Below are 26,927 nucleotides of genomic sequence, written 5' to 3' on the forward strand. Positions count from 1 at the left end.
CAAGATGCACTGTTGGACACATCTAATGTCCATCTCCTAATCAATGCTATCGAGCTCTATTTCCTCATTTTAACAGGAGATGGGTTTAGAAATAGCTTCTTAGGCCTCTTTGGACCACAGAATGCCTTGAAAAACCTGGAATCTCCCACATACCTGTGCTTTGAGGATGCAAATACACACACAATGAACTACAGAGCTCAGGTTCCAGGTTAAGAACTGAGCTGCTGCATTTCAAGAAGCCATAATGAGGGCCCCACATTCAGCCCCAGGCCGTGCTGTGAATCCTGTCCTATCACCCAGTCTTGGGTGTAGCAGAAACTAGACCAGTTCCTAGCTGCTGCAGATCTTAGCCATAACTACGGAACTGAGTAGTCCTGCCACTTCACATATTTCTTGCAACCTCCTCACTCCCACCCTTTCCTGGTGCAGATCCTTTCCATTCCAAGCTTCCCTCAAGAAAAAAATCTTGACCTTTCTGATCTCCCTGATCCTACAAAATTCCGACAGTGATCTACATAGCACTGACTGGATATCTACCACCTTCTAGGAATTTAAAAACTTAGTCGCTCCTTTCTGTCTGCTTATCCAAAACCAAACCAATCCTGGGCTGGAAGTGTTACCCAGTGGGAAAGCACTTGCCTAACGTGTATGTCCCTGGGTCTGATCCTCAGTACTCCCTGTTGTGTCCCCGCGCCCCACCGCCCCCAGCCAAAAAAAACAAAATCCATCTCTTCAAAACTTTGAGCCATTTCTCTTCTTGGCCTCACTCAACTGAGGAAACAAAATCTGAAGTAAAGCAAGTGAAAACAAGGTCAGTAGAAGATGACACTAAGGACAGCATGATGTATAAAGGCAAGGGGACTGGAAAGACTGTTTAAAGATCAATAGTTACCTCTTCCTGCAGCAAAAGACTAGGGAAGCAGAGGAGTTTTAATGCCAGTTTGGAGAGTGTTGGTCTTTTTAATCTTTATAACAATGTGAGTTCCAGAAGCAGTTAAGGAAAAAAGGAGAAAAAAAAAACACCTAGAACTGAGAACACAGCTTTTCTGGATTCCAAATTTTTAGCTCTGCAACCACAACCAAGTTACTTAACTTCTCTGAATCAGTTTCCTCCTCTTAAAAAAGGAATAAAATGTTCAGGCAATAGAATGGTGTCAGGGGTTGATTTTGGAATAGGGACGTCGTGCTGACTGAGGCACAGGCTTAGAGCGGGAAGGGCGCGATCCTTTCTGCCCCAAACTTTGGAGCTCCTCCCCGACAAAGATTTCTCTGGGGCAGTGGGAAGAGACATGGGTTGGGATTTCTTCCTTCACTGAATACTTATAAATGTCTACTGGGCCAAGACTTACCCTAAGCACTGAAGCTGCAATAGCGAACAGCCCCCAGGATTGTAGAAGGGGAGGCACGATGAAATGGGTAAACAAAAAATTTGTAATATGAAGTGATTCAGCCTAGCGAGAGCCCAGCTTCATCTTGGTTTTCTTACTGTAACGGTAGGGGGTTGGTCTGCGTCTCTAACACCTCGCAGCGCCCAGGTGCCCAGTCCGCAGCCGCAGCCGCCCACTTCCTTCAGCTCTCCCATTCTCCGCCTCCAGCGGTGGGGATCAGGGCGCGGCAAGGGAGAGGGGAGGCGTGTGTATGACGCCACATCCGGCGCGCGCCGGAACTGGCCTCCCTTTGCTTCCGCGGCGGGGCCGGAAGTAGAAGCGGCGGTGGCGGCGGCCCAAAGCGGAGGGAAGGAGGGAAGCAAGCGAGTCCGAGAGCCCGAGCCAGAGTCGCAGCGGCGGTAATAGTCTGAAGCCCCTCTAGGCCACCGTCCTTAGCGCGGGACCGCGGGGTTCGACGGGAGTTAGTGGGGGGGGTGCGGCCTGAGCGGTGGGACGCTGGGGATCCCGGGGCTGATGTGAGGGGAGGCGGGGGGGCCAGCCCCAGAATCTAGTCGCCCCCCCCGTGCCCCGCACGGACACACTCATCCGCGGGCTGGTCTTCTCTCCCAGGAGACCCCTGTGCGGTGCGGAGGGGGCGGTGGCCCCGACTCTGACCCGCGCCGGGGGGGTGGGCCATGGCGGAGATCAGCGACCTGGACCGGCAGATCGAGCAGCTACGGCGCTGCGAGCTCATCAAGGAGAGCGAAGTCAAGGCCCTGTGCGCTAAGGCCAGGTGAGCCCCAGAAAAGTGAAGCCAAGCTGCCACCCAGGGGTTCCGGCCTGGGGCAGACCCAGCTCAGAACTTTGGGCTTGTCCCATGCTGGAAGCTTTTCCGAGAGGAGCAGAATAGGTCCGCTTTCCTTCAGGAACTACCTACTCTGCCAGGGGAAGGTAGATGTGGGTAAAAACTTGAAAATATTAGATTTTATGCTTTGAGTGGAATAAAGGAGAGTTACGGAAAGTACTTAGAAAACTCAGGGAAACAACATTGGGGAGAACAGAAGCAGCTTCTTGAAGGGACTGAGCTCAGGAAAAGAATACAAAGAGGTGTAAAAGGAGTGTTTGCAAGAACAGAAGTTAAAGGCATTGACTTATGAAATGATCTTAATCCCAACAACAACCCTTTAAAAGAGGTGTTTTTGTCCCCATTTTACAAGTGAAGACTTTGATGTTCAGAGTTTCCAGGAAGTGTGGAATGGAGTCTGAAGCTATTTTGTGTCCTGACATTTTTCAGGCCATATGCAGTAAGGTGGAGTTGGATCAGTCTCATGCTTAATCTAGGAGGTAAATAAGCCAGAGTAGAATTAAGCATGATCTAGATGGACACCCACTTAAGAGTTCTATGGGAAGTAGAATGATGTAGTGATTAAGGGTCCAGGTTTTGGAATGCGGTGACTCTAGGTTTGAATCTGAACTCTGCCTCTTACAAATGTTGGTGATCTGGTGCCTCAAGGAAAAAAGTTGTTTTTTTTTTTTTTTAATTTTTGTTTTTCGTACCAGAGATTGAACCAAGGTGCACTTAGCCACTGAGCCACATCTCCAGCCCTTTTTAAATTTTTTTTATTTTGAGACAATCTCACTGAGTTGCTTAGGACCTTGCTAACTTGCTGAGGCTGGCTTTGAATTTGTGATTCTCCTGCCTCAGCCTCCCAAGCTGCTGGGATTACATGCATGCATCAGTACACCCACAAGGGCAAGTTTCTTTATTTGTAAAGTGGAGATGATCATGCTTAGTAAGATGGTTGTGAAGCTACATTCAGTGAACTGGTGCTTGAGGTGAACTTTTGGTCCAGTGTAAATGGCTTGACAAACACTAGGTGGTATTATTGCTATTTGAAAAGGCAAGAATCATATGGGCTGAAACTATCAGTAAAGGCTTCTAAGAGAAGACGGGCACAAAGGATAAAGATAAGTTTGGTTATCTGATAGGGGCAGGGCCAGTGAGAAAAGGCATTCCAAGTAGGATGAGAGGAGCAGAGGACTAAAGATATGTGGGCAGCAATTGAGGAGACGGTTTTCCTGCTTTCTTTAGCGAACTATTTGACTGGAGAATTATAGAAGAGCTGGAGAATTACCTGTTTATTGAACAATAGATCCACTAGTAACCTGGTTCCCCATCATCCTCCCATCCAACAAACCTATAAGGTTGGAATCTAATTTGCTCCATTTTACATAAGAACAGAAAGGCACAGTTAGAGGCCTAGTGACTTGACTGAGATCACCTAGTGAGGAAGTAACAGAGCTGGGTTCTAAATTTATGCCCCTGATATTATTTGTTTGGCTCTTCTCCACTCAAGACAGACTCTTAGCGGTCAGACAGGACCTGTGTGGGATTGATAAACAGACTAGGCCCCTTTTAAAATGCCTGTATGGAGCTTTACTCTTTTGACAGCTCAAGAAAATCTGTTTGCTGGGTGCAGGAGTGCACACCACCTATAATCCCAGCTACTCAGGAGGCTGAGGCAGAGGTTTGCTTGGGCCCAGGAGTTCAAGGTCAGCGTGGCAACAAAGTGAGACCCCATCTCAAAAAGAAAAGAAAGAAGAAACAAGAAAATCTCCCTGACCAAACCAGCTCTAGGATGTTTTCAGTTCTCCTTCCCTCGATTCTGATTGACATTTTTAGGAACTTAAACCTTTTTTCCCCATAAATTTTATCTTCCCCACAGGACTTGGATCAGTGTGGTAATGATTATAGCTAATGCTGGGATAGCATGCTAGAGTTTTCAGAATAAGCAAATTTATGTGTGCAGTCTCCATTCCAGCAGCCCTATGGAATATGCAGGACAGGAGGAAGCATTTACTCTATTTTATAGAAGATCAAATTGAACCTTAGTGTAGATATCTAATCTTACACTTTGTCACACAGTAAGTTAGCAAGTTCGAGAGGAAATGAGTTTTGAGTCCAGGTCCTTGACTGTGCTCCATGATCATTGATAGCCAGGCAGAGACATTTCGATATGGGTTATGATAGGCAGCAGGGAGCTCTGGAGGACTGAGGGGTGGGAGGACCCTGCTTAATTGAGACTGAAATGTAGCTAGAAGGTACTAGGTTGAGGTTTGAGGTGGCCCCTGTTATCTTAGGCTTAGTCAGAATGGGGACCAATTTTAGCACTTGGCCATGGCCTGGGGACCCATCAGAGACTGGCTGAAGCCAGTAGTTTCAAATGCTTCAGCTTACTGAGAGGGTACATAAAAAAAATTAAACCCATGGAACCACAGAGGTCTGCAGTAGTCTGAACTGAAAAGTTTTTGAATTGGGCACTCTTCGGTGTGAATCTCAGCAGTGTGACCATAGTCAAGTCACTTTATAAGTTTTTCGAGTCATTGTGAGTCCTGAATGAGATTCTGCCTATCCAGGAACAGGGCCTAGCACATTATTAGGAACTTACAGAAGGTTTGTTAGTTGTGGAAATAATGGGGAACAGTTGTGAGTCACTGTAGGGATAATGATGTGCTGCAAGTGATAGCTGGTGTCAGAGAACCTGGTTCTTGTTTCTTGAGTGCACCAGTACTGTGCTGCCCCTGAGTTATGGTTTTGCAGAGAGGAAGACTCCTGCATTTGACCTTGCTGGGTTTCAGGTGTGTCTTGGGTTTAGTTGAAGAGGCTGGCATAAATTCTCATGAGATTGAGCTCCCAAGTTCCAGTTTAGCCACTCTCCAGCTTTGTGGCCTTGACTCTGCCACTTTAAGCCTTGCTTTGTTTATCCATTAGATGAGAATGAAAAGAACCCCCTCACCCAGTCTCTCGGAAGGGTCATTATAAACAGTTGCTATGGAAGGATATTCATCCCAAGATTCAGTACAGGTGGGAGAGCCCAGTTGCTCTTCTGGCCTCCTGGACCACCGTCAGTGCCGCCTCCTGTTCGAGAAAGCTAAGGCATACCTGCCTTGTGCTCAGAGAGTCCCCTGAGGGACAGATGTGAATCCTCCCATTCCCTGTACCTGGGGAACTCCCTTAGTGGGAAGAGACTAGCAGAAACAGTGGGGTGGAGGAGGAGCAGCCTGGGGCCACCCCCCATCAAAATAGCTCCATAAAAAGAGTCAGGCCCCCTCCTTTAACCCTTCCCCCCCCCACACAAAAAAGGTCTGGAGCCAGGCTTCTCTGGTTCAAATCCCACCTTTGCTTCTGCCACCCACCCAGCAGCCTCCCATGTTTCAGCTTTTATATCCTCTCTGTGAAACATTGTCTTGCCTTTGAGGGTGACTGATGGGGGGCATCTGTGCATAGCTCCTTATAAACAATTGTGGCCTGTGGTGTGAGCCCCAGTGTTCAGTGCTACTCTTAACAGGAGCAAAATTTGGAAATATAGGTGCTACTTAAGCGTGGCACCTATAACTGCCAAAGTGATTTATGTCATCCTCAAGTGGAAGTAGACTGCATTTCCAGAAGTAAAGTCCGCACCTTCTCAGGTGTGCAGGGACATCCATGGACAACATTGAAATAAATGTTGAAAATGTAGGAATAGTGCATCCTCCCTTTGAAGGTGCATCTGATGGTTGACCTGCCGGGGATGCCACCCTTGTCTTTGGACAGTCTGGGAGAAGGGTCTTGGGACTGGTAGACTGATATCAGACTTCAGTTATGGGACAGTTAGGGAGAACTCTAAGGGAACAAGGGGCTCTGTCTCCCAGGAGTAAGTACTGGATACCTGAGAGGAAGTAGCAGGGGAGTCAAGGCTGGAAGTCACAGTCTGCATGGAAAGGCTTGGATGCTGGGATGAGAGCTGGGACTTTGTCCTGTTGGCAACTGGGAGCTTTGGAAGGGGTTGAACAGTGGAGGGCCATGGTCAGCTGATCCTGGGGAAATTGAACACTTCACTCCTGCCCCCTGGCGGTTCAAGGACCACCTCATGTCCTCCCCTCCCCCCAAAAAAAGGTCAGGAATTGGGCTGGGCTGTCCTGGCTGTGGTGACCCTGGTCTTCTCCTGTCTCCAGAGAGATCTTGGTAGAGGAGAGCAATGTGCAGAGGGTGGACTCCCCAGTCACCGTGAGTATACTCTGTCCCTGAAGCCCTGGCTTGATCTTTTGAAACACCATAAGTCCACCCCTCATTTCTGGGGTCCCAGGGAGCCCGGTGTCTGTCTCCTCTCCTTTCTTCATGAGTGCCCCACTCTAAGAAATGCATGTTTTGGGAATTTTGATTTGTTTGGGATGCTCTTGGCTAGGGCAGAGGGAATCCAGTTTGGTGAGTGACTCTGGTCACATTTCTGTGGCTCTGCATCTGTAGTCTTATTCTGGGTACTTGGAGGGAGGGAGGGGCCAAGTCCTCCAGGAGCAGTCAGTAGCATTGGGAAAAGAAAAAAAAAAACAGTTCTGGCCCCTGCCAGTGGGGCAGTTGGCACTCAGGGTGGGATGGCAGGTGACACTACAGCAGGCTGACTCTGGGCAAATAGTAGATGTCCAGCCTGGAGTTGTGGCAGCCTCAAGAGCCATGAGTCTCTTGAAAGCATGAGGTGTTTTGGGAACAGAGGGGCCATCCCTCTGACCACTGCGTGAGTGCCAACCCACCTTCATACTTTTCAGGTGTGCGGCGACATCCATGGACAATTCTATGACCTCAAGGAGCTATTCAGAGTGAGTGTAGGGAAAACTGGGGCTTGTGAGCTGGGAGTGACTGGAGGCTCCACTTATTGACAGGGAAGTCCTTCCTTTGGTGGCATGAAGGGGAGCAGGAAGCTTCTAGTTGGATGGACCTTTTGTGAAAGAAGGGCCTCAGCTGGATAGGAACATGGGCCGCTGCAGTGGTCCAAAAGACCAAGCAGAACCTTCTTCCTCCCCACAGGTGGGTGGCGATGTCCCTGAGACCAACTACCTCTTTATGGGGGACTTTGTGGACCGTGGCTTCTACAGTGTTGAAACCTTCCTTCTACTCCTGGCACTTAAGGTGGGAGCCCCTGGCTTCTAGAGCCCATGCCTGGGCCATCTCAGGCCAGCCTTTCTGTATCCTGGCCACTGTCATTTTTCCACTTTGGAGCTGTGCTGCTGGCTCTGGACTGATTCTGTTTGGTGGGCTGTTGCCTTGACTCAGGGCCATCTGACCCAGCCTTGGACAGTGAGGCTAATGGGGCAGTACTGGGGGAGAAAGAGAGGCTGGCTTTGTTGAGAAGGTGGCAGTCACTGAGTATGGCTGGATATAGTATCCATTGGTGGAAAGAGATGGAGGGGCCAGAGAGCCTTGAGCATCACGGAGGACCCGGGTCTGGCAGGTAGAAGAGTAGCCATTGGGTTTGTAGCTGAAGTGGGGAGGGGTCTGTTTACTTCCTCTGAAAGAGGAGCTAGGGACTTGTGAGGCAGATGACACTGTATGATTTATGCAAGAAATGACATGAGTCTAGGCCAGGACAAAGGTTATGAACACAGAGTGAGGCTGTCAGACGTGTGGAGAAACAGAGCTTGGATCCCAGCCCTGGTTTGGTGGCCACCCCTAGGTTCGCTATCCTGACCGCATCACCCTGATCCGGGGCAACCATGAGAGCCGGCAGATCACGCAGGTCTATGGCTTCTATGATGAGTGCCTACGCAAATATGGTTCGGTGACTGTGTGGCGCTACTGCACTGAGATCTTTGACTACCTCAGCCTGTCAGCCATCATCGATGGCAAGGTAGGCTGGCCACGAGACTCCTTGGGGCGGGAGTGATGGGGGAGACTCTGGACCTGTGCCTTCTTCCTCCTGGTCTCGCTCTCCTCTCTAGATCTTCTGTGTGCACGGGGGCCTCTCCCCCTCCATCCAGACTCTGGACCAGATCCGGACAATTGATCGAAAGCAGGAAGTGCCACATGATGGACCCATGTGTGACCTCCTCTGGTCTGACCCTGAAGGTGAGGGGTGGGCAGGTGGGGCAGGGCTAGTCTGGCGGTACCTTCATTAGTTGAGACTGGTTAAAGCAAGGACCTTGACGGGACAGGCTAGACGGGAAGGGTCTAGGGAGGAGCAGGGCAGGGCTGGTCCACACTGCCTTCTGTCCTCCACCTGTAGGCTGGCTGGACCCTCCGTGGGGAGCAAGGGGGGTATGCTGGATCCCAGAGAGGGGGTCATGGTCAGAAGGCTGTTTAGGACAAAATCACTGGCTCCCTGCATGGCAAGGGGCTTCAGGACCTGACAGCAGCTTCTTCATAGGTCAGACCTCAGAATGAAAGCTCCCCAAGGACCCCTCATGTTGTGGAAGTCCCTGCTGCTGTGGAGTAGAGCTGAGAGTTACAGTCAGGACTCTTGAGTACCAGCCAAGGGCCCAGCCTCCCCTTTGTCACTGCCACTCAGACTGCCCTGCCAGGTCTAGGGTGACCGACCTTTCACTCCTCCTGGGCCACGACAGTGCTTATTCGCACTGATATTGCTGGTGGCTCTCACGAGCACCTCCTCTCACTTGCATGCACACCTGTTTGGACAGTCCATTGAATGGTCACTGTGATTAGGAGGTGGAACCAGACCCCAGCATTCTTTCTCCAGCTTATCCGCTCCAACATTTGCAGTCCTCTCCCTCAGAAACCCCTAGAACATATATATTCCAGGGTAATCTTGCTGCCCGGGACTCTGGTTGATTGGAGGAAGGTGACAGGATATTCACCTTTAAGGGGCAGTGGGCAACCGGAGAAGCCTTGAGGACCTCCTCTCCCCATCTCTACCTTATTTGCCTCAGATACAACAGGCTGGGGTGTGAGCCCCCGTGGAGCCGGCTACCTGTTTGGCAGTGACGTGGTGGCCCAGTTCAACGCAGCCAATGACATTGATATGATCTGCCGTGCCCACCAACTAGTGATGGAAGGTTACAAGTGGCACTTCAATGAGACCGTGCTCACTGTGTGGTCAGCACCCAACTACTGCTACCGGTGAGCTGGTGGGACCGGGAGGTCGGGGTGGTGATGGGGAACCTAGGCTGACCCGTTCCTAACTCTGCTGCCCCTTATTTCCAGCTGTGGCAATGTGGCAGCCATCTTGGAGCTGGATGAGCATCTCCAGAAAGATTTTATCATCTTTGAGGCTGCTCCCCAGGAGACACGGGGCATCCCCTCCAAGAAGCCGGTGGCCGACTACTTCCTGTGACCCTTCGGCCCTGCCCCCTCCAACCTTTCTGGCCCTTGGACCACTGTGACTCTGCCCTCTCCCCAGTCGGAGGCTGGGCAAGGAGGGGCTGTCCCCAGCTCTGCTCTTCCCCCAAGAGGGCGTTTCAAGGGTGAGGACTTTCTCTGGAGAGGTTTGGAGCCTTAGCTCCATGCTCCTCCTCTCCTTTCTCCCCACTTGAACCATGAAGTTTCCAGTAATTTTTTGTTTTTCTTTTTTCCTTTTTTTTGTTTGTTTGTTTTTAGATAAAAGTTTTGAGAAAAAAAGAAAAAAAATTCTAATAAAAGAAAAAAAATGGTTGTTGGGTTTATGTCAGTTTTGATTGGGGGTGAGCAGAGATGATGGCCTGGGACCTGGGTGGGCATCAGGACTTTCGCTCCTTGGCCCTAATCCTGCCAGGAAGGCAGCTCTCCGGTCAGTCCACTTGCCCAGAGCCTCCAGTGACCACTCCCAGAGGCCTTCTCCATGCCAGGTAAAGGAGCAGCCTTGTTTAATTCTCAAAACAGCTAGTATTAGGAAATTCAGATTTCCTCGATTTTCCTAAAGAGGAAAGTGGCCCAGAGCAGGTTGATTCGTGAGCACAAGGTCATAGAGCTGGAAACAGGCAGTTCTGGATCTGCCTGGGTTACCCCACAAAGCCTTCACTGGCCCAGCGCTGCCCAGGGCCAACACCACAAGCCCAATGTTTCCTGAGCACTGATGTCTTTTTGAGTTTTATTAACAAAAATACTCTGGTCCTGAGAACAGACTGGTGTGGCTTGCAGTGGTGGCAAGTGGGGCCACAGGAGGTGGAGATGCTGGGCTGTCCCCATTTGGCCAGGCAGAGCCTCCTTCCATTCACACGGAGGTGAGAGCCGGGAAGGGGAAGCTGGCCCCAGCTGGACTCCCAGCAGCCTGGCTTGGGCTTTGAAGCCAGAGGGGGTGGGAGTGAAATCAAGGTGTGAAGTGGGGTGGGGGACAGGCCCAAGGCAGCCATTTGGTGTGGGGGATGGGGACAGTGGAATGAGGGGGCTACAGTGCTGGGGGAAGGGAACTGGAGATTGTGATGGAAGATGAGGCAGAGGGGCGACGGCTCAGTACATTGGTTTGGAACCCACATCCAGGTATCCCCCAGGGCCTGGGTATGGCAAGGGGAAGGGGCCCCCTTGAAGGAAGTGTGGAGCAAAGGATGCTCCGGGTGGAGCTGCTGGGTACCCTGAGCCCCCGGGCCCAGGCTGCAGCTCCAAAAATGCAGCTGAGTAGGGGGCTGGGCGCCCAGAGTCTGGAGCCTCAGGGAAGGTAGGGTTCCTGAAGTAGAAAGACAGCTGTCAGAACAGGAGAGAAGGGACACCTGGAAGGAGCATTCCAACCCTGTGTCCTTGTCCCACTCACCTGGTTGGTAGGTGATTGGGAGCCCCATGGAAAGCTGCAGGGTGCAGGAGATAGGCCTCAGCACTGGGGCCACCACATGGAGGAGCTGGGGCAGGAACAGCTTCCTGGGGAGCTGAGGCCTGCTCTGGATCTGACTCACGCATGTCCCCACCCAGGGTGGAGTCACAGGGACCCCCTGGGGTATCTGGGGAGACAGAAGGGGCTGGTTGGGCCAGGGAGGATCAGTGTTGTAGGCCTGGCCCCATCACTATTAGGACAACTCACCTCCACTCCCATAGGCCTCTGTGGCTACTGGCTCTGGGCCTCGAAGTTTCCTCTTCACACGGGCATCCCGCTCCCTGAGGAACAGTGGTGATGATGATGATGATGATAATGATGATGATAGTAATGATGATGATGGCACTATTAGTACTTACCAGGTGCCAGGCATTTCACCCTCCCAGGGACCCTATCAGGCAGGTGCCATTATTATACCCATTTTACAGATGAAGAAACTAAAGGCCAGAGAATTAAGGGATTAGAAAGCAGAACTGATTTATTCCCCACTTGAACTTTCAGTGTCCTGCTGTTTTTAGAATCAGTGGAAACTCTCCCAAGCTGCAAATCTAAGACATGGCCTGACCCCAGCCCATTTCCCTCTGCCCCAATCTCCATCAGCTGCCATCTCCTACCCGCTCTTCGCCTACTGAACTCATCCCTTTTGTCTTAGGTCAAGCAAAACTTCCTCAAGAAAGACCTCCCTGTCCTCCCACAGTGCCACAGACCCTTCCTCATGCTGTTTATCACAGTCACACTTTTACATTTGATGGAATGATCCTGTGGGTCATGTCTATCTCTTCTGACAGAGGGTAAGCTCCTTGAGGGTAGGGGTCCACCTGGAGAGGGCTGTACTCAGATGCCCAAGTCCTTGCTATGGAGCCTAACCTAGCTTCCCATCACCTCCCTGACTTGCCTTCTCACCGACTCCACTCCACTCACATGGTAGGTATGTCCTGCCTCAGGACCCTTGCACACACAGCTCCCACTCCCAAGCATGCTTTTTCCCACTTACCACACAGCTTCCTCTACTTCCTTCAGGTCTTTTCTTAAATGTTCTTTCCTTGGGGAGACCTTCCTAGACCATTTATCCACCTCCTCACCCCAGCCTTCCTATCCCTTCTCTGATTTATTTCTCTTTAGAACATAATGCTAACGTACTTTATTTATTTATTTTGTTTACTTACCCATTAGCATTGTCAGCATCATGAGGACACGGGCTTTGATTTGCTTTGTTTACTTATGTGTCCCCCATGCCTAGAACAGTGGCTGGCATACAGCAGGTGCTAAATAAGCATATTCATTGACTCAATGAGTGAATAAATGTTTTTATTTACCATTGCATTCCTGACATCTGACACAATGCTGGGCACATTAGTGAGCAATTAATAAATATTGTTGAACAGATCGGCGAATGGACAATGCTCACCTCTTGCAGTTTCTGCCATTCTCTCGGAAGCCTTTGGCAAAGGGATTGGCTGCAATCTTGAGTTGTGTGATCTGGGGGCACAAATCCAGGTCAAAGCTCCTGCAGCCTGGGCAGGGTGCTGTTACCCCCTCAAGCAGAGTCACTCACCCGTGGGTTCTGGTAGGCTGTCACAGAGATGAACGTGGTCTCAGGGAAGCGAAAAGAGGCCACACCCCCCCAGTGCTGGCTGCAAAGCTGGGCGGCCCGCACAAGGTGTATGCGGGGCTGATACTTGTGCATGGAGTGCAAGATCAGCTGGAAGGGAAGAAATGGGAGTGATTCCTTGTCTGGGGACCCAGCCTTAGCTTCTACCTAGCACCACCCCTAACCCCTATCCTGGAGTTCCAGCTTGGGCCTCACGTGGCCATGGGGGTCCAATGTGCTATTGGTGAGCTTGACACGATGAAAGGACACAGGCTGCCGCATCCAGTGGGCACCAGTGGCAGGAGAATCAGGGTGAATATAGACACGATCAGGCAGGCGGGGCTCTGCCTTGCCGCTGGGCTCCCAGCGCCGGCCCTGCCAGCGGTAGCGAGCCCCATCCACTGGAACCACATCCAGAAGAAACAGGTAGCGGGCCTCAGGGTCCAGGCCAGTGACTGACACTCGGCAAGCAGGAAACATGCGCCTGCACAAGGCAAGAGAAGGGAGAGGCCAGGAGCTACCTACTGGCCAGAGGCCGGCCTAGCACCAGTAAGGGAACATCAGGTAGTCAGTTCTGGCAGAGAAACATCAAGGGAGGTGGAATTAGAACCCAAAGGCAGAATCAGAGTTGGAAGACTGATTCCATTTTACAGATGGAGAAATAGGTAATCTGACCAGATCACAAAGCAGTTTAGAAACAGAGCCTACTTGCTGAAGGAGTTGTGGCTAACTTTTCTCCCTGCAATATTGTCAGGAGTCTCATGCTCCCCACCTTGGTTTCCTTATCTGATCTCTATCACCAGTCCCTACAGCTGTTAATTTGTTTCAGAAAAAATAAGACCCTACCTTCAGAGAGGAGAAGATTTACCATGCTAGGGCCTGAGCTCCTGTCCAGATAAAGATCTTGTCACAGGCCACACACTGACCACTTGAGCCTCAGAGGTCAGCCCTTACCTAGTCACATATTGATTCCTATTCAAATTAAACATGGAGCTGATCCAGGTTTCCCTGAGACTGGCCACCAGCTTGATAGATCCCAGACATAGTCTAAATCCTGATTCCAGCCACAGACCCACTCCTGATCTAGGCCACACACTAACCTATAAACCAGTCAGACTTCCTGACCTTGGTTAAGACTGATCTGTGACCCTTAATAGATTGGCCCCCAAACCCAACCACAGACTCCAAAATTGACCCTTGACACTTGCCATAGTCCTGATTCCATCCACATTCACTCATGCCCCAGGCCATAGTCAAATTCTGAACTTGGGCTGAACTCCAGCCCTGAAGAAACTCCCAAACCCAGTCTGGTGTCCAGGATCTATCTTTCCCAAGAGACCCCAGAAGAAATTGATCTGGCCAGCCCTCACCTGCCGGCTTTGGTGATGATCATCTCTGTCCCCACAGCGCTGAACTCCTTCCACAGCTCCTGGTTCTCCAGGCTCAGGCTGACCCCAGGGAGGGAGTGAAGGGCTTCTGCAGCTGGTGGGGCTGGCTCAGTACCCAGGGTAGGGGGCAGAAGGGGCAGAGGTGGGGCTGCAGCTAGGGTGCGGGGACCAGCCTCAATCCCGGACAGGAAGCAATCCAGTTTAGGGGTATCCAGATCTGGAGATGTGGGGAGAATGAGAAACCAGCCGAGGGTCACAGCCGCCAAAACCCCTAACCAGCAGCAAGTCCCACCGCTCACCGGGGTAGCGGTAGCCCTCTGCCAGGACAGGAGGGAAGCTGGAGTCCCCACCGGGTTGGGGGGGGCCCAGACGGTAGCCGGTCCCCAAGGAGGGGTACAACTCTCGTGGATGGTACATGTTGTAGTCCCTCTGGCTTCAGGTCACGCTGCCTATAGTCCCCGGTGCTGAGAGATGGCCCCTTTATAGCTCACAGCTCAGCCCCTTCCAGACCCGGGATCACAGCCCCTCCCCTCTTTGAGGCCCTGGAGGTGGGCTGGAGTGGAAACCCCTGGGGCCTCGAAGGGGTCCAAGAGGGGGCCGGATACCTGTACCTTCCCCTTCCCCTCCCCCATGGGCGGCTTCATTAGCCCCGACCCCCTGCCCCCTCATTACATAATTAACTCCTCGGCCTGATTGATCCCCAGGGCTCGGACAGGGACGCAGTTTGGCGCTTCCGGACAGCTGGTCCCCGTTCCCACGGGGGGAGCCCCGGCTAGGGACAAGCTACGGGGGGCGGGGCCTGGACCTTGGGACCTAGCCCTTAGTCCTGAGGCAGACCCTGGCGTCCCAGATTTTCTTGCTAGTAATCTCCACGCCCTCATTTGGGAGAACTGGGCTTGGAGGAAAGGAGCGTAATTGGAGGGAAAGTGCCGGGTTGGAGGGAAGCGGCCTGAGCTAATAATTACGTGGGACACTGGAGACCTCGACGAGTCCATAGCAGAGAACTGAACCCATTCCTTCCTGGTCCCCATTCTGAAAAACCTCTACCCTTCACCAAGTCTCAAAAGTTGAGGGACGCATGTAGCTCTACAGTCTCGACTTCTAGCGCAGGGTTGCCCATAAGGTCCAACCTCGGCATACTCGGAACTACACTTCCCAGAAGACTCTGTGCGAAGGCGCGCGTTAAGGAGATAAGTAGACTGCGCTGGGGCCTCTGGGAGTTGTAGGCTGGACGAGGGGGGCGGTGAAGCGGGCAGCTTGGCATCCTCCCAGGAGACCTGCCTCTAGGCGGCGGCCAAGCACTAACGCAAGACGACGTAGATCACTCGAGGTCAAGGCCTAGGGCCAGTGTGGGCTCAATGATCCCACAGGTAGTGGAGACCAGCTTGGAAGGCCATGCCTGAACCATGCTCCGTTGGGGTCCGGAACGGAACAGGTCTATAGGGGCAGGAGTCTTTATTCCAGTTTCCCCCTCCCGGATTCCACGTGAGCCTGGGGCTGTCGCCACTTCATTGTTTTATTATATACAAACGCTACAGAACGAGGGGAACAGACGTGCGTGGGGTAAGAGGGGCTCGGTGGGAGAAGTTCACAGGGCAGACGGTGTACTGGGGCCAAGAGAGCAGCACACAGGCCATATCTATGGGGCAGGCGGGACTGGAAGGGGTTAAAAACGAGATCCAAGCCAGCCAGATCGCAGGGAAATGCGGGGGTGTCGTCCCCCCTTCTGATCTCCCCCCAAGGTCACAGTGCATGCAATAAAATATATGTACAGGAGCTGGATTCTTCCTCTGCGGGGCCCTGAAGGTCCAGAGCTCCCTTCAGGAGGAGGGAAGCCAGTGGCGCCCCCTGGCGGCCAGGCCAGGCTGGAGCCACATGCGTCAGGAGCAGGGGTCAGTCCCAGCCGTTGTCTTTGATCATGTGGTTGAGTTCAATGATGTACTTCCCCTCTTTGTACTTCTGGCTGCTCTCAAAGGCTTGCTCCTGAAAAAGGAGGCGGGAAGCAAGAGCTTTACCATAGACACAGGGCTGGGGAATGGATCTGATTGGCTCCATTTTACATATGAGGAAACTGTCCCAAAGAAGCCAAGCTACCTGCCCACAGACACAGAGCTGTTCCTCACTAATAAGAAGTAGACAGAACTCTGAATCATGGGTACTTTTTAAGCACTGACAGTCTCAACAGAGAAGACATGGAAATATTTAAAAGATTTCATAGTCCTCAAGCAAACTGGTGGCTTGAGGGCCATTTCAGCCTACACATGGTTTTATTTGGATAACAGAATTTCATGAAAATAACTTTAGAATGTGAGAGGCTTGATCCCTGTGCCTCAAAACAAACAAACAAACAAAATCCCCAAAACTTTAATATACTATAGGCGCACATGCTTACTCCCATTTATCCTAGCCTGCTCTTCCTCTCTGTTATTCCTTTTGCAAATCCACATTATCTGGTTGGCCTCAAAAACTTGAGTTTTTAATCTTTAGCCTAGGCTACCTCTTTATTTTTCAGAGGTCCAGAGAAGCCAAGCCACTTGTCTAGAGACACACAGCAAATGTGTGGCAGGGACAAGAGCTGAACTGCTCAGGTCAGACTGTCTGTTTTATCTGGGGTACTCACTTCACAGAGGAATTCCAAACAATGCCTGCCCAATTGAGTACCTTACAGATTCCCAAGAGCATCTTCCTTTGCTACGTCTAATCTGATCCCTGTTACAATCTTGGGTGCCAGGTGGTGGCTTTATCCTCCAATGTCAGATAAGGAAATGAGACTCAGGGCAGTGAAATCAGATCCTGGACAGCAGCAGTGGCAATGTGGCAATGGAAGAGAAGGCCTGTGGACCCAAGTTCCATGTTGCTCTGGGGTCTTGAGCAACTTCTTTGATCTTCTGAATGATAATATAAGCCAGTGGGCAAGGATTTGGAGTTAAGAAGAAAGAACAAAAAAGAACCGAATAGGATTCTGATTCCTATTCTGATCAGTTTTATGTCTTGGGCAAATTACCTAACATCTCTGGGAAATATATGCCAGGCACATAAAAGTGCACAGTATATAAGCATTCAATAAATGAGGAAATGGTTATTTCCTCATCTCTAAAACAGAGATGCTGATGCCTTTGAAAGAAGGGGTGGGTTATGAGAAAAATTCTACAAGTGCCTGTAGAATGCAAAAGAAGAAAACATGGTCAGGAGCTGAAAAGACAGTTTGGCTTCTCTCTGAGGGCCTATGCACTCTGAAAAGTTGCCAGTTGACCACTTGTGAGAAACAGGTGATGTGAGGTCAGGTCAAAGGTTACCATGGGGTCAAAAATAACTGACTCACATATTTCCAGCCCAAAGTGGTCTTGCAGTTCTCGCAGTGGATGTCAGCGACAGCATGGAGGCCTGTCAGCAGCACCCGCTCCTCGGCTGGCCCGCAGCCCACATTCACCCTGCAGGGACATGGGGCAGTTTCAGGAAGTGTCCCACCATCGCAGAGCCCTCCTCCAGCTTGTATCCACTGCATCTGGCCTTATATTCCAAGAGAGGGGTGATCACGGTATCCTGCCTGACCCAGGGGACTCTGGGAGTCTCAGCATGATACCAGGGGTCATAGGTCACAACAGAGGTCAGGAAAAAGAAAGGAGGGGGCCAGATACTCACACAGAATTGAAGAGGTAGGCACGCCCCTGACTGCCCTGGAAGGACTAAAGGATGGGAAGGGGAGAGGAGGGGGTCAGGGTTACTGGTGGGGAGCTGCCAGACAGCCCATCTAGCCTCCCATTCCAGCCTCAACTGTATCCTGGTTACCTTGGAGATGAGGTCGTCGTGGTTGGCCAGGTGAGCGCGGCAGTGGGCACAGCTATACCTCCGGTGACAATCATCCAAGTAGGCCTGAAACGTCTTGGGCTTTGAAATCCGCACCATGGCGGGGGCCAGGGGCAGTGGCCCCACGCGGGGAGCGGCCCACGGGGAGCAGAGGGAGCCCAGTGCCTGCCAGGGAGGGAGTAGGTGGGCTGTCAGGACCCAGGCCACACACATGCAGGCACGCCCAGAGCCATGGGGACTCTCTGTCACACTTGGCTGCTCTCTCCTTTCCCCAGAGCCAGCAGCCTCGCCAGGGACCAGAGTCGTTTCAGTTTTGACTCAGTGAGGAGGCCTCAGGTTGCATCAGCAGGGAAACTGAGGCTAGGAGGAGCTCAAGGTGAGTCACCCACCTGCTTCCAGCTTCACCCCTGTTGACCTGGCAGTTGAAGCTGGAGGAAGGGGCTTTAGAGTGGATGGACTGTCAGTCCCAGATCAGGGAGTTAGGAACTGGCAGATCCTTAAGACTTCATTTGGACTGCGGGTGGGGCTACTCTGGGGTCCAGGGAGTTCACCTGGAGAGAAGGTCCCTCACCTGGAGGAGGCAGGAGGCCCTGCTGAAGGTGGAGGTTACCTAATAGCGGAGGGGCTCTCACCTGGGGGCGCTGAGACCTCATCTCCACCGAGGGAATCTTACCTGTATCGCGGAGCCTTACCTGAGACCCCGGGGCTCACCTGGGGCGCGGGGGGTGGGGGGCGGGCGCCGGGGGAAAGGGGCAGTCCTCGCTGGCGGGGCGGGGGCGCGGGGTGACGCGCAGCCCTGATGGTGCGGGCCTCACCTCGCCTGGGCGCGCGGGGCCCCGGTCCGCGGGGTGGCCTGGCCTGGGAGTGGGGGGCGCTCCTGGTGGGCGCCGTCCCCCCCGGCCCGGGTTCGCAGCCGCCTCGACTTGTTTACACCGAGACCAGCTGCTGCCGCGGCTGCGGCGGGAGGGGGAGGGGGCCGGCCTCCAGTCCCGGCGGCCTCCGTGGCCAATCGGCGTGCCGCATGCAAATGAGGGGGCGCGTCACACGGCGGCCGGCGCAGGCCTGCGCTGCCCTTCCCCCTGCTCCCGGCTGCTGCCGGCCCGGAAATGCGGCTGCGGCCCTCGGCGGCCACGGCCTGGTCACCTCCTTGGCATCCCGCGGTGTTTGAAGAGGCAAGGATCTGAGGGTCCTGACCCTGCGCAGGGTTAGGAGAAGGGTAGTATCAGCACGTCCGGTCCCGGGAAATAATAGTCATATCTGCGTTTCTCCACGGCCGGCGCCTCACCCGTAATCTCTGCAGCAATCCTTTAAGGCAGTCTCTCCTATTGTCTCCCTTTTACCAGAGACTGTGGCCCAGAGAGGTCTAGCATCTCTCTCGAGCTGATCAGCTGGTAAGAGGCAAAACAACTTACTTTGGCCGACTCCATGGCCTTTGCCATACCACCAGGAACAGACTTCTAAGAGATGAACTATGTCTTAGAAGGGAAGAGCTAAAGTTATCTTTTGCTGTTGGGCTCCTGGGAGCACAGGCCCTGGAAGAAGCCATGTCCTACTGATGAACTTCACCTCCTCCATCCAGGCAGCCTCCTGGGGTGCCCCCTACCCCTCAGGCTGGGTTAGGGCGCCTCTAGTGAAAATGTCTGTTTAAGTCATGTATCTGCCTTGCTTTGACTTGTTCACACTCAGTGTTTGTGCAGTGGGAGTCTCCCTTCATTGAATGAATAAGGTTTCAGGACTGGAGGAGACCTGGGCATGGGAACTTGGTAAGATGGCGGTACAGACAGACCTATGAACTCACCCATGTTCACCCTCTGCAGCCTGTTGAGGCCCACAGGGGCAAAACTTGGGGGAAGTCAAGTGCCTTGCTGTATGCTTGGGGCTCTTAAAGGAGAATGGAACCATTAGCCATGGCCAGGGGCCAGGGCACCCGAGTTGACCCTGTAAGGGACATTCTTGAGAGTGGAGGGCCAAGCTGGCACTGGGTGTGGCATTACTCTGGGTCTGGAATGTAGTGGAACCAGTGGCTGGGCTGGTTAGGGCCCCAGGCTGCAGCCCCAGGCTCTGTCCCTCTCTGCAGTCTTGACAGTGTTCCAGAAGCCATCCTCCACCCCCTCACTCCATGGACCACTATGTGAGTGAAAAGAAAATATTTATTTTTCAGGAAGAGAAACAGAGGAGAGGAACTCAGACTTAGGAGGCTGGGGCCACGGGTCCATGGTTGTCCAGGTAGCGCCTCAGGGCTGTGGGATAATCTGTTATGACACCAGTAGCCCCCAGACTGAAGGCCACTTCAAAATCCGACTCTTCATTAAGGCACCAGAACACTACCTGAATGTGGAGGGAGGGGTTTATTAGTTTCCAAATAACTTTACACAGAACTTCCTCTTATGCCTCACACTTCCCCTTACACCCTACTGATATCTTGGAGTCTATGGTAGGAGCTTTCCTTCTCCTCTGCAGATGGCCTAGCAGTGGTGCTGAAGCTGATTCACTTTCAAGAATTTTGCAAACTTGTTCTTAAGTATAGCCATTATTAAAAGCTAAACTGTACAAGTTCACAAATAAAAAAAATATTTAAAACAAAGGCAATCAATTCTCAATACTTACTACTTATTATTTTACTATTTCCTATGTTCTTTTATTTTTTTGGGGGATCCTAGGGTTAGAAACCGGGGGTGCTTTATCACTGACTATATCCTCAGTGCTTTATTTTTTATTTTTAAAATTATTTATTTATTTATTTATTTTTGTGGTGCTAGGGATTGAACCCAGGGCCTTGTGCATGTGAGGCAAGCACTCTACCAACTAAGCTATATCCCCAGCCTTATTTTTTATTTTTGAGAAAAGATCTCGCTAAGTAGCTAAGGCTGGCCTTGAATTTGTGATCTTCCTGCCTAATCCTTCCAAGTCACTGGGATTACAGCTGTGGACCACACAGCCAGCTCTGTTTCCTGTGTTCTTGAGGTCATCTGTATCTGCCGAATCTATAAGATGGGACTACTGTACAATGGTGTGCTATTGCACATCTCTTCTTAATTTTACATTTAATGACTTTGCATTGGTAGCCTGACATTGGCCATTGTGAGATTACTTAAATCAGAGAAAGTAATATTCAAATCAGGTTTTTAATCTTTCCTCTTAGGGAGCCAGTTGTTGAACACTTGGCAGCTCACCAGGGCCTCCAGCCTGCCCCCTCCCTTGATGTTGAACCTTCCCTGCCTTTCTGTGGGTCTAAAGGCAGGTGCAGACAGCATTTTTATTCCAAGGAAGTCACTAAATATCTTGATTTCTTCTTCCTTTTCCTCCTCCCCTCCTCCCCCTCCTCCTTGCTCCCCCTCCTTTTCTTTTCTAGTCCTCCTCCTTCCTTTTCCTCCTGCTCTTCCTCCCCTCCTCCCCCTCCTCCTTGCTCCCCCTCCTCCCCCTCCTCCTTGCTCCCCCTCCTCCCCCTCCTCCTTGCTCCCCCTCCTCCCCTCCTCCTTGCTCCCCCTCCTTTTCTTTTCTAGTCCTCCTCCTTCCTTTTCTCCTTCCTCTTCCCTTTCCTCTCTCCTCCTCCTCTTCTTCCTCCTCCTTCTCTTTAGGTACTGGGGATTGAACCCAGAGGCATTCTGCCACTGACCTACATCACTGGCTCTTTAAATTTTTTATTTTGAGCAGGGTCTCCTAAATTGTCCAGGTTGACCAACTGTCAATCCTTCTTCCTCGAACTCCCAAGTAACTCAGATTACAGGTGCATGCCACCATGCCCAGCTGTTGATTTTTTTTTTTTTTTGTACTAGGGATTGAACTCAGGGGGACTTGATCACTGAGCCACATCCCCGGTCCTATTTTTTGTATTTTATTTAGAGACAGGGTCTCACTGAGTTGCTTAGCACCTTGCTGTTGCTGAGGCTGGCTTTGAACTCGTGATCTTCCTGCCTCAGCCTCTTTAGCTGCTGGGATTACAGGCGTGCACCACTGTGCCTGGCTGTTGATTTCTTAATTTGACAAACGAGGGTGATGGTCCAAACTCACAAAGAGGTAGTGAAGATCAGAGACATAAGAGGGCTGATCAGAAAGAGCCTTGTTATCCCAGGGCCTCACTCACCCCACATCCAGTCACTAGCCAAGTCCTCTTCTACCTGTCTCCATTACTGCCACCTAAGCCTGAGACCTGTCCAGAGTAGCATCAGATTCCTATGATACTTTGCTTCCACTCCACCCCGCCACAACATCTTCTTCATATGGAGGCAAAACTCAGAAAACCAAAACTGGATCAGCCCTCTCTACTTAGAAGACCCCCCAAAGCTTCCCTTCCCTGTGACTGGAGTCCACACTCCTTTCTGAGCTTAGCAGGCCTGCTTGAGCCTGGGCCACTCTTGGTCACCTCCTCCAGGCTGTGGCCTGGGAGCTTTCCCAGTGTCTCTGCCAGCCTGGTCTTCTGCCTCTCCACCCTTCACACCTGCAGGCCTTCCTGCTCCCTGAGACCCAGCTTCCTCCCATACTTCCTAGGCTGCTCACACCTCTCTTCTTCAAGATCTCACAGCCCACAGCCCTCTGCTTCCATTTTTCAACAGGTGATGTAAAGCAGGTTTGGCCTGCTTGTTTCCTTCCCCTGCGCTTGATGGGAAGCTCTCATCCCCAGTCTGGAACGTGCTCAACAAGGTTTGCTAATTAAGTGACCTGGTTAAAGCTGATCCTCAGGGATCAGGACAGTATGGTCATCTTCCCATGCATCATCTTCACAGTGCGTCTCCTAGTAGCAGTTACATACCCAGGAGGGTTATGTATACCATTCTCCCCATTTTGTGGATAAAGAAACAGACTCTGGAGATAATATGGCTTGCCCAAGTGATGCCACCATCAGCAGCAGAGATTGGGACCCTGATGCCAGGCCTGTGCCAAAGTGGTGCTCATATTCTCACCTGCACCCCTCGCTCTTGCAAGTGTTGGATCAGACTCTTTCTCATGATGATCCTGGGGATGGGGGCATGGCAAAGGTGATGATGAGACAGGACAAAGGAGAGGGTGGTAGCAGGTTGTTACTGGGACATTCCACCCAGTCTTCTTGCCCATCTCACCATTTTAAAACCACAGCTGCCAACTTGTTCAGCCCAGAGCAGGAAAATGGGAAGTAGGTCCTGTGAAGAGAAGGTGGATGGGGTCAGCCCATTGGATCTCCCTCTGTCATGGGGGTACAGCCCTGTCCCTGCAGAAGAACTTTTGCAGTTGCCCAAAGGAATAATCACCCATTGTTCAGCAAGATGCTACTCTCAGATCCCCAAATCCATGCTTCAAGGGTAAGCCCCCCATCTCACTTTTTTTTTTTTTTTGATATGGGGATTGAACCCAGGGGCACCTAACCACTGAGCCATATCCCCAATCCTTTTTTAAAAAAATTCTTTTATTTTTTAAGAGACAGAGTCATGCTAAGTTGCTTAGGGCCTCACTAAGTCACTCAGGCTTTGAACTAATGGTCTCCTTGCCTCAGCCTCCCAAGCCTCTGGAATTACAGGCATGTACCACTGTGCCCAGCTTTATTTTTTATTTTGAGACAGGGTCTTGCTAAGTTGCTTAGGGCTTCACTAATTTGCTAAGGTTGGTCTTGAACTTGGCAATCTTCTTGCCTTAGCCTCCTGAGTTGCTGGGATCACAGACATGTGCCATGACGCCTAGTTCTACTGTCTTATAGACAAGGAAATTGAGCCTTAGCAAACTAAAGGGATTTGCTGGAGGTCACGAAGCAAATCAGTGGTGGGACTGATGCCAGGGCTGGGGTACAGCTGGATTCCAAAGCTGGACAACCCACTTGGAGGTCCTCCTGGTGGTATCTGGTGAGCTTCTTGAGGCCAAATAGTGCTTAATGGGTTGGCTACTTGTCGATAATTATCCCACTCCAGAGGTGACTTTAGAGTTAGAGGGTTACAGCATTCCAAGGCAAGCTATGGAGTAAGACCTAGGACGCACCTGGGATCTGTACTTACAGCTGTGTGACCCTGGACAAACTCTCTGAGCCTCTGATTCTCTATGGATACTATGGGGGCCATGACTCCTATACCTCCTAGAGGCATTGCAAAGTAAGCATCAAATACACCAAAAGATGTGGAAACATTTTGCAAATCCTGTATAAAAAGTTACATATACAAAGCTTTGTAGCAAGGGATTGTGGGGTTGGCTGAGCGTACTGGAAGGTAGCAGAGAGCACTGGGGAACCACCAGAGTGGTTAGAAAGCAAAGGAAAAACCAGGTGTGGTGGTGCAGGCCTGTATTCCCACTGGCTGGGGAGGCTGAGGCAGGAGGACTGTGAGTTCAAAGCCAGCCTCAGCAATTTACTCAGCCTTAAGCAACTCAGCAAGACCCCGTCTCAAAACACAAAAAGGGTTGGGGATGTGGTTAAACACCCCTGAGTTCAATCCCTGGTTAAAAAAAAAAAAAAAAAAAAAAAAAAGCAAAGGGAGGGGCCAGGCCTGGGAGCCAGGGAAGTACCCAATTCTGGACACTATGCCCAATTGCTCCTTTGTTAATCCTGACTCCAGCCTGAGGAAGCTCCTTACTTTTTCCTTCTGAGAATCTGAATACCAAGATGTTGAATAAACCAGACTATAAGTTCACTAAAGGCCTGACCTACCCATGATTCTTATTTACTAGCTTAACTGATACAGGACCAGAAAAGGCTGTCCAGAAATATTTTGGATGAATTTGGATGAATGAATGGTATCCAAGGAACCATCAAAGGAGCTTGGGGCTCTTCCTCCATAGCAGACTCTGAGCTGGGTTCAGGGTTGCAAATGTGGCTTGAATGGGGCCTGTTTTTCTGGGGCCCAGGTCCACCACTGGTACCTGTTGATGATGGTTGGCAGGAAGCAAAAGAGGAACTTCTCAGGGATCTGGATGAAGGGCAGCACCCCCAGATAATAAAGTAGCAGCACCCAGAATCCTCGGCTTATCGTGAAGGACAGTGGCATCTCAGGGTTCTGGGGAGGCCAGGACAGAAGTGAGAAGGGGATCTATCTGCTTCTGGGGGAGCAGGGGGGAGGCATGGGCTGCAGGAGAACTATGCTGGACACTCAGGAGGCCCTAATCACCTCTTGGCCAATGCTGGAGGCCTGAAGGTGCCCTCTTCATTGCAACTACTAGTCCAGGGCTCACAATCCCACTGCCCCACCTCTCCAAATCCTGTTAAGGAGTCCCCTTTTCAAGTTTTTAAGGAGCTTCCCAGACCCCTCCAGCTTAGAGCCTCCTGGGTAGGTTGGATTCCAGCTTCTGGGAGGAGGAGCCATGGAGCAGGGAAGAAGAGGGACCCACGGCAGCCTTGCACTTCTTCATGATCGAGCTCTTCTCTGAGGCCCAGATGGTGATGTCATTGCGGTCAAAGCGCCTCACCAGGTCTGCGATCTAGGAGGATGAGAGGGAGGATGACAGAGCCAGGTCTCTCTCTCGGGCCTGGGCTGTGCCCCTACCCCAACTACATTTTTACCTTGTAAATGAGCTCCTCATCCTTCTCCTTGATCTCCACACTCATGGGCACCTGTGGAAACCTCTGGAACATGTCCTCCAGACTCACCATGTGCCGGTCTGACCCATGGGCAAAGTGGCCTAGAAATGAGGACATGGGAAGCAGGATCAGAAAAGCATTGGTGGGATGGGGGCAGGAGTCCAAGGAGGACCCAAGAAGGTGGCCCCAGCTCGCCTAGCACCTGCTCTCACCTGGTGAGAAGTAAACCTCCAGCTCCTCCTTGTAGAGGGGCAGCTCCTGGGAGAACAGGCAACATGTGGTCAGGGGTGCACACTGGAGAAATGGCAACTCTGGGCGTGGGGGCGTGGCCTACCTCAAAGTCCAGGCTGCTCACATCCTTATTTAGGCCTGACTGGCGGGACAGGTTCTTGTCGTGTGACACTACCACCACACCATCCCTTGTCAGATGGCAATCGAGTTCCAGGAGATCTGCTCGCTGGGTCATGGCGCTATGGGAGCAAAGATCAGAGGGGTGCAGGGACAGGGACAGGCCACACTAGGTGTGGGCACATGTGGGCAGAATTCATGGCAGGAATCTCAGGGCTCTGGGGAGGCCAGGACAGAAGTGAGAAGGGGGATCTATCTGCTCCTATGCACACCTGCACACCTCTAGGGGGCTCCAGACACCCAGATTAGGACAGGAATGGCACTCTTGGGTGTCCCACAGTACACAACTGTGACAACCTTACGTGGCCACGTGGCCGGGAGGTGGACTTACTTCCTCATGGCCTCCATGGTGTTCTCCAGCAGCTCTCCAGAGCCTGTGGGGGGTGGCTGAGATGGGTCCCTGGTCCTGGCCCGACCTTGTCAGCCACCTTCCCAGTTGCTGGCCTTCTTTCGGCCTCAGTCTCATCTACCGCCAGCCCAGGTTTGCTGGCCTCTCCTTCCCCATTCCCTGCTCGGCCCTGCCCCAGCTCTCTTCCTACCAGAGTCTTGGCCCTGCCTCCAGCATCCTGCCCCTCTGTGCTGCCCACTGTGGTGGCACCTGTCTTGTTAGCTTCACTCCACCCCCAGTAGCTGCCAGCTCTTCTCCCAGCTCACCTCCTCGGTGGGCCACCAGGCGGGGACAGAAGACTGGGGCATGGGGTGTGTGCAGCAGGCGGGGCCGGCGCAGGAAGAAGATGGACAGTGTGATGTAGCCGCCCAGGGCAGACAGGGCATAGTACAGCAGAGGACTCATGGCCACACTCCTGTCTGCCTTCCCGATGCTCTGTCCCAATGGACTGCAGCTGTCCCAATGGACTGCAGCCTTGCTGCCTGCCTGGCTGGTGTAGGCCGGCTCTGCTACTGGCCGACACCACGCCCCTGGGACTTGCTGAGCCTGCTGCTGTGTAGCTGGCAGGCAGCCAGGCTGCAGGGCTCCCTGGGGCTGGGGTAGAGGTAAGAGTCCAGGCAGCCCAGGCCTTATAGCCCCAGGCACCCCTCTGTCCTTAGCCGGGAGGGGAATAACATGTCCCCACACCTCAGGGTCTGTTACGAGTGTACCCCTTTCATAGGTACTTGTGGCCAGGGTACACAACACACTGGCCCTTGCCATTTCCAGAGAATCTGGGGGTGTGTAGGGTGCCCCTGAGTCACCCCCGAATCACCCCCCAGCCAGTTAGACAGGAAGCCATTAGAGAGGGAGAGGACAGTGACTAAGGGGAAAATGGACCCCACTCTTTCTAGGAGTCTGGAGCTCCTTATACCCACCCCATCCTCAACCCTGGCCACTGGTACCAAAGGTCACCAGGG

At 52.1% G+C, this 26,927-nt stretch overlaps 4 protein-coding genes across 9 annotated transcripts; 1 reads left to right on the top strand and 3 right to left on the bottom strand.

Moving 5' to 3' along the window:
- The first annotated feature begins 1,637 nt into the window (after positions 1–1,637).
- Ppp4c (protein phosphatase 4 catalytic subunit) lies at positions 1,638–9,786 on the top strand. Of its 3 annotated transcripts, XM_005323822.5 has the most exons (9): positions 1,638–1,786; positions 1,998–2,160; positions 6,363–6,414; positions 6,951–7,001; positions 7,210–7,311; positions 7,856–8,029; positions 8,121–8,247; positions 9,066–9,255; positions 9,340–9,786. In XM_005323822.5, exons 2-9 carry the CDS (start codon positions 2,063–2,065, stop codon positions 9,467–9,469), a joined length of 924 nt encoding a protein of 307 aa, XP_005323879.1. In that variant the 5' UTR covers positions 1,638–1,786; positions 1,998–2,062; the 3' UTR covers positions 9,470–9,786. The 3 variants fall into 3 exon arrangements, with proteins under 3 accessions (XP_005323879.1, XP_077880212.1, XP_077880211.1); XM_078024086.1 differs by lacking the exon at positions 7,210–7,311; XM_078024085.1 differs by lacking the exon at positions 6,951–7,001.
- A 386-nt stretch (positions 9,787–10,172) lies between these two features.
- On the bottom strand, positions 10,173–15,252 carry Tbx6 (T-box transcription factor 6). 4 transcript variants are annotated; one of them, XM_078024093.1, is made up of 9 exons: positions 14,860–15,252; positions 14,194–14,358; positions 13,877–14,111; positions 12,723–12,990; positions 12,471–12,617; positions 12,324–12,394; positions 11,123–11,196; positions 10,859–11,042; positions 10,173–10,774 (listed from the first exon to the last, which is right to left on the bottom strand). In XM_078024093.1, exons 2-9 carry the CDS (start codon positions 14,309–14,311, stop codon positions 10,561–10,563), a joined length of 1,311 nt encoding a protein of 436 aa, XP_077880219.1. In that variant the 5' UTR covers positions 14,312–14,358; positions 14,860–15,252; the 3' UTR covers positions 10,173–10,560. The 4 variants fall into 4 exon arrangements, with proteins under 4 accessions (XP_077880219.1, XP_077880220.1, XP_021581168.2 ...); XM_078024094.1 differs by lacking the exon at positions 14,860–15,252 and adding an exon at positions 14,567–14,853; XM_021725493.3 differs by lacking the exon at positions 14,194–14,358.
- A 140-nt stretch (positions 15,253–15,392) lies between these two features.
- On the bottom strand, positions 15,393–19,143 carry Ypel3 (yippee like 3). Its single transcript, XM_078024096.1, is given in 7 exon segments — positions 15,393–15,877; positions 17,217–17,325; positions 17,537–17,580; positions 17,684–17,866; positions 18,517–18,545; positions 18,548–18,896; positions 19,114–19,143. Coding segments are annotated over 7 exon segments (831 nt in total). The 5' UTR covers positions 19,141–19,143; the 3' UTR covers positions 15,393–15,787.
- A 690-nt stretch (positions 19,144–19,833) lies between these two features.
- On the bottom strand, positions 19,834–26,878 carry Gdpd3 (glycerophosphodiester phosphodiesterase domain containing 3). The gene is made up of 10 exons (XM_021725492.3): positions 26,235–26,878; positions 25,912–25,954; positions 25,507–25,642; positions 25,385–25,430; positions 25,155–25,273; positions 24,983–25,072; positions 24,518–24,651; positions 22,759–22,818; positions 22,603–22,654; positions 19,834–20,029 (listed from the first exon to the last, which is right to left on the bottom strand). Exons 1-10 carry the CDS (start codon positions 26,728–26,730, stop codon positions 19,892–19,894), a joined length of 1,314 nt encoding a protein of 437 aa, XP_021581167.3. The 5' UTR covers positions 26,731–26,878; the 3' UTR covers positions 19,834–19,891.
- Between the last annotated feature and the right edge of the window lie 49 nt (positions 26,879–26,927).

The sequence above is a fragment of the Ictidomys tridecemlineatus genome, chromosome 10 (assembly GCF_052094955.1).
Source record: "Ictidomys tridecemlineatus isolate mIctTri1 chromosome 10, mIctTri1.hap1, whole genome shotgun sequence".
Classification (NCBI taxonomy): Eukaryota; Metazoa; Chordata; class Mammalia; order Rodentia; family Sciuridae; genus Ictidomys; species Ictidomys tridecemlineatus.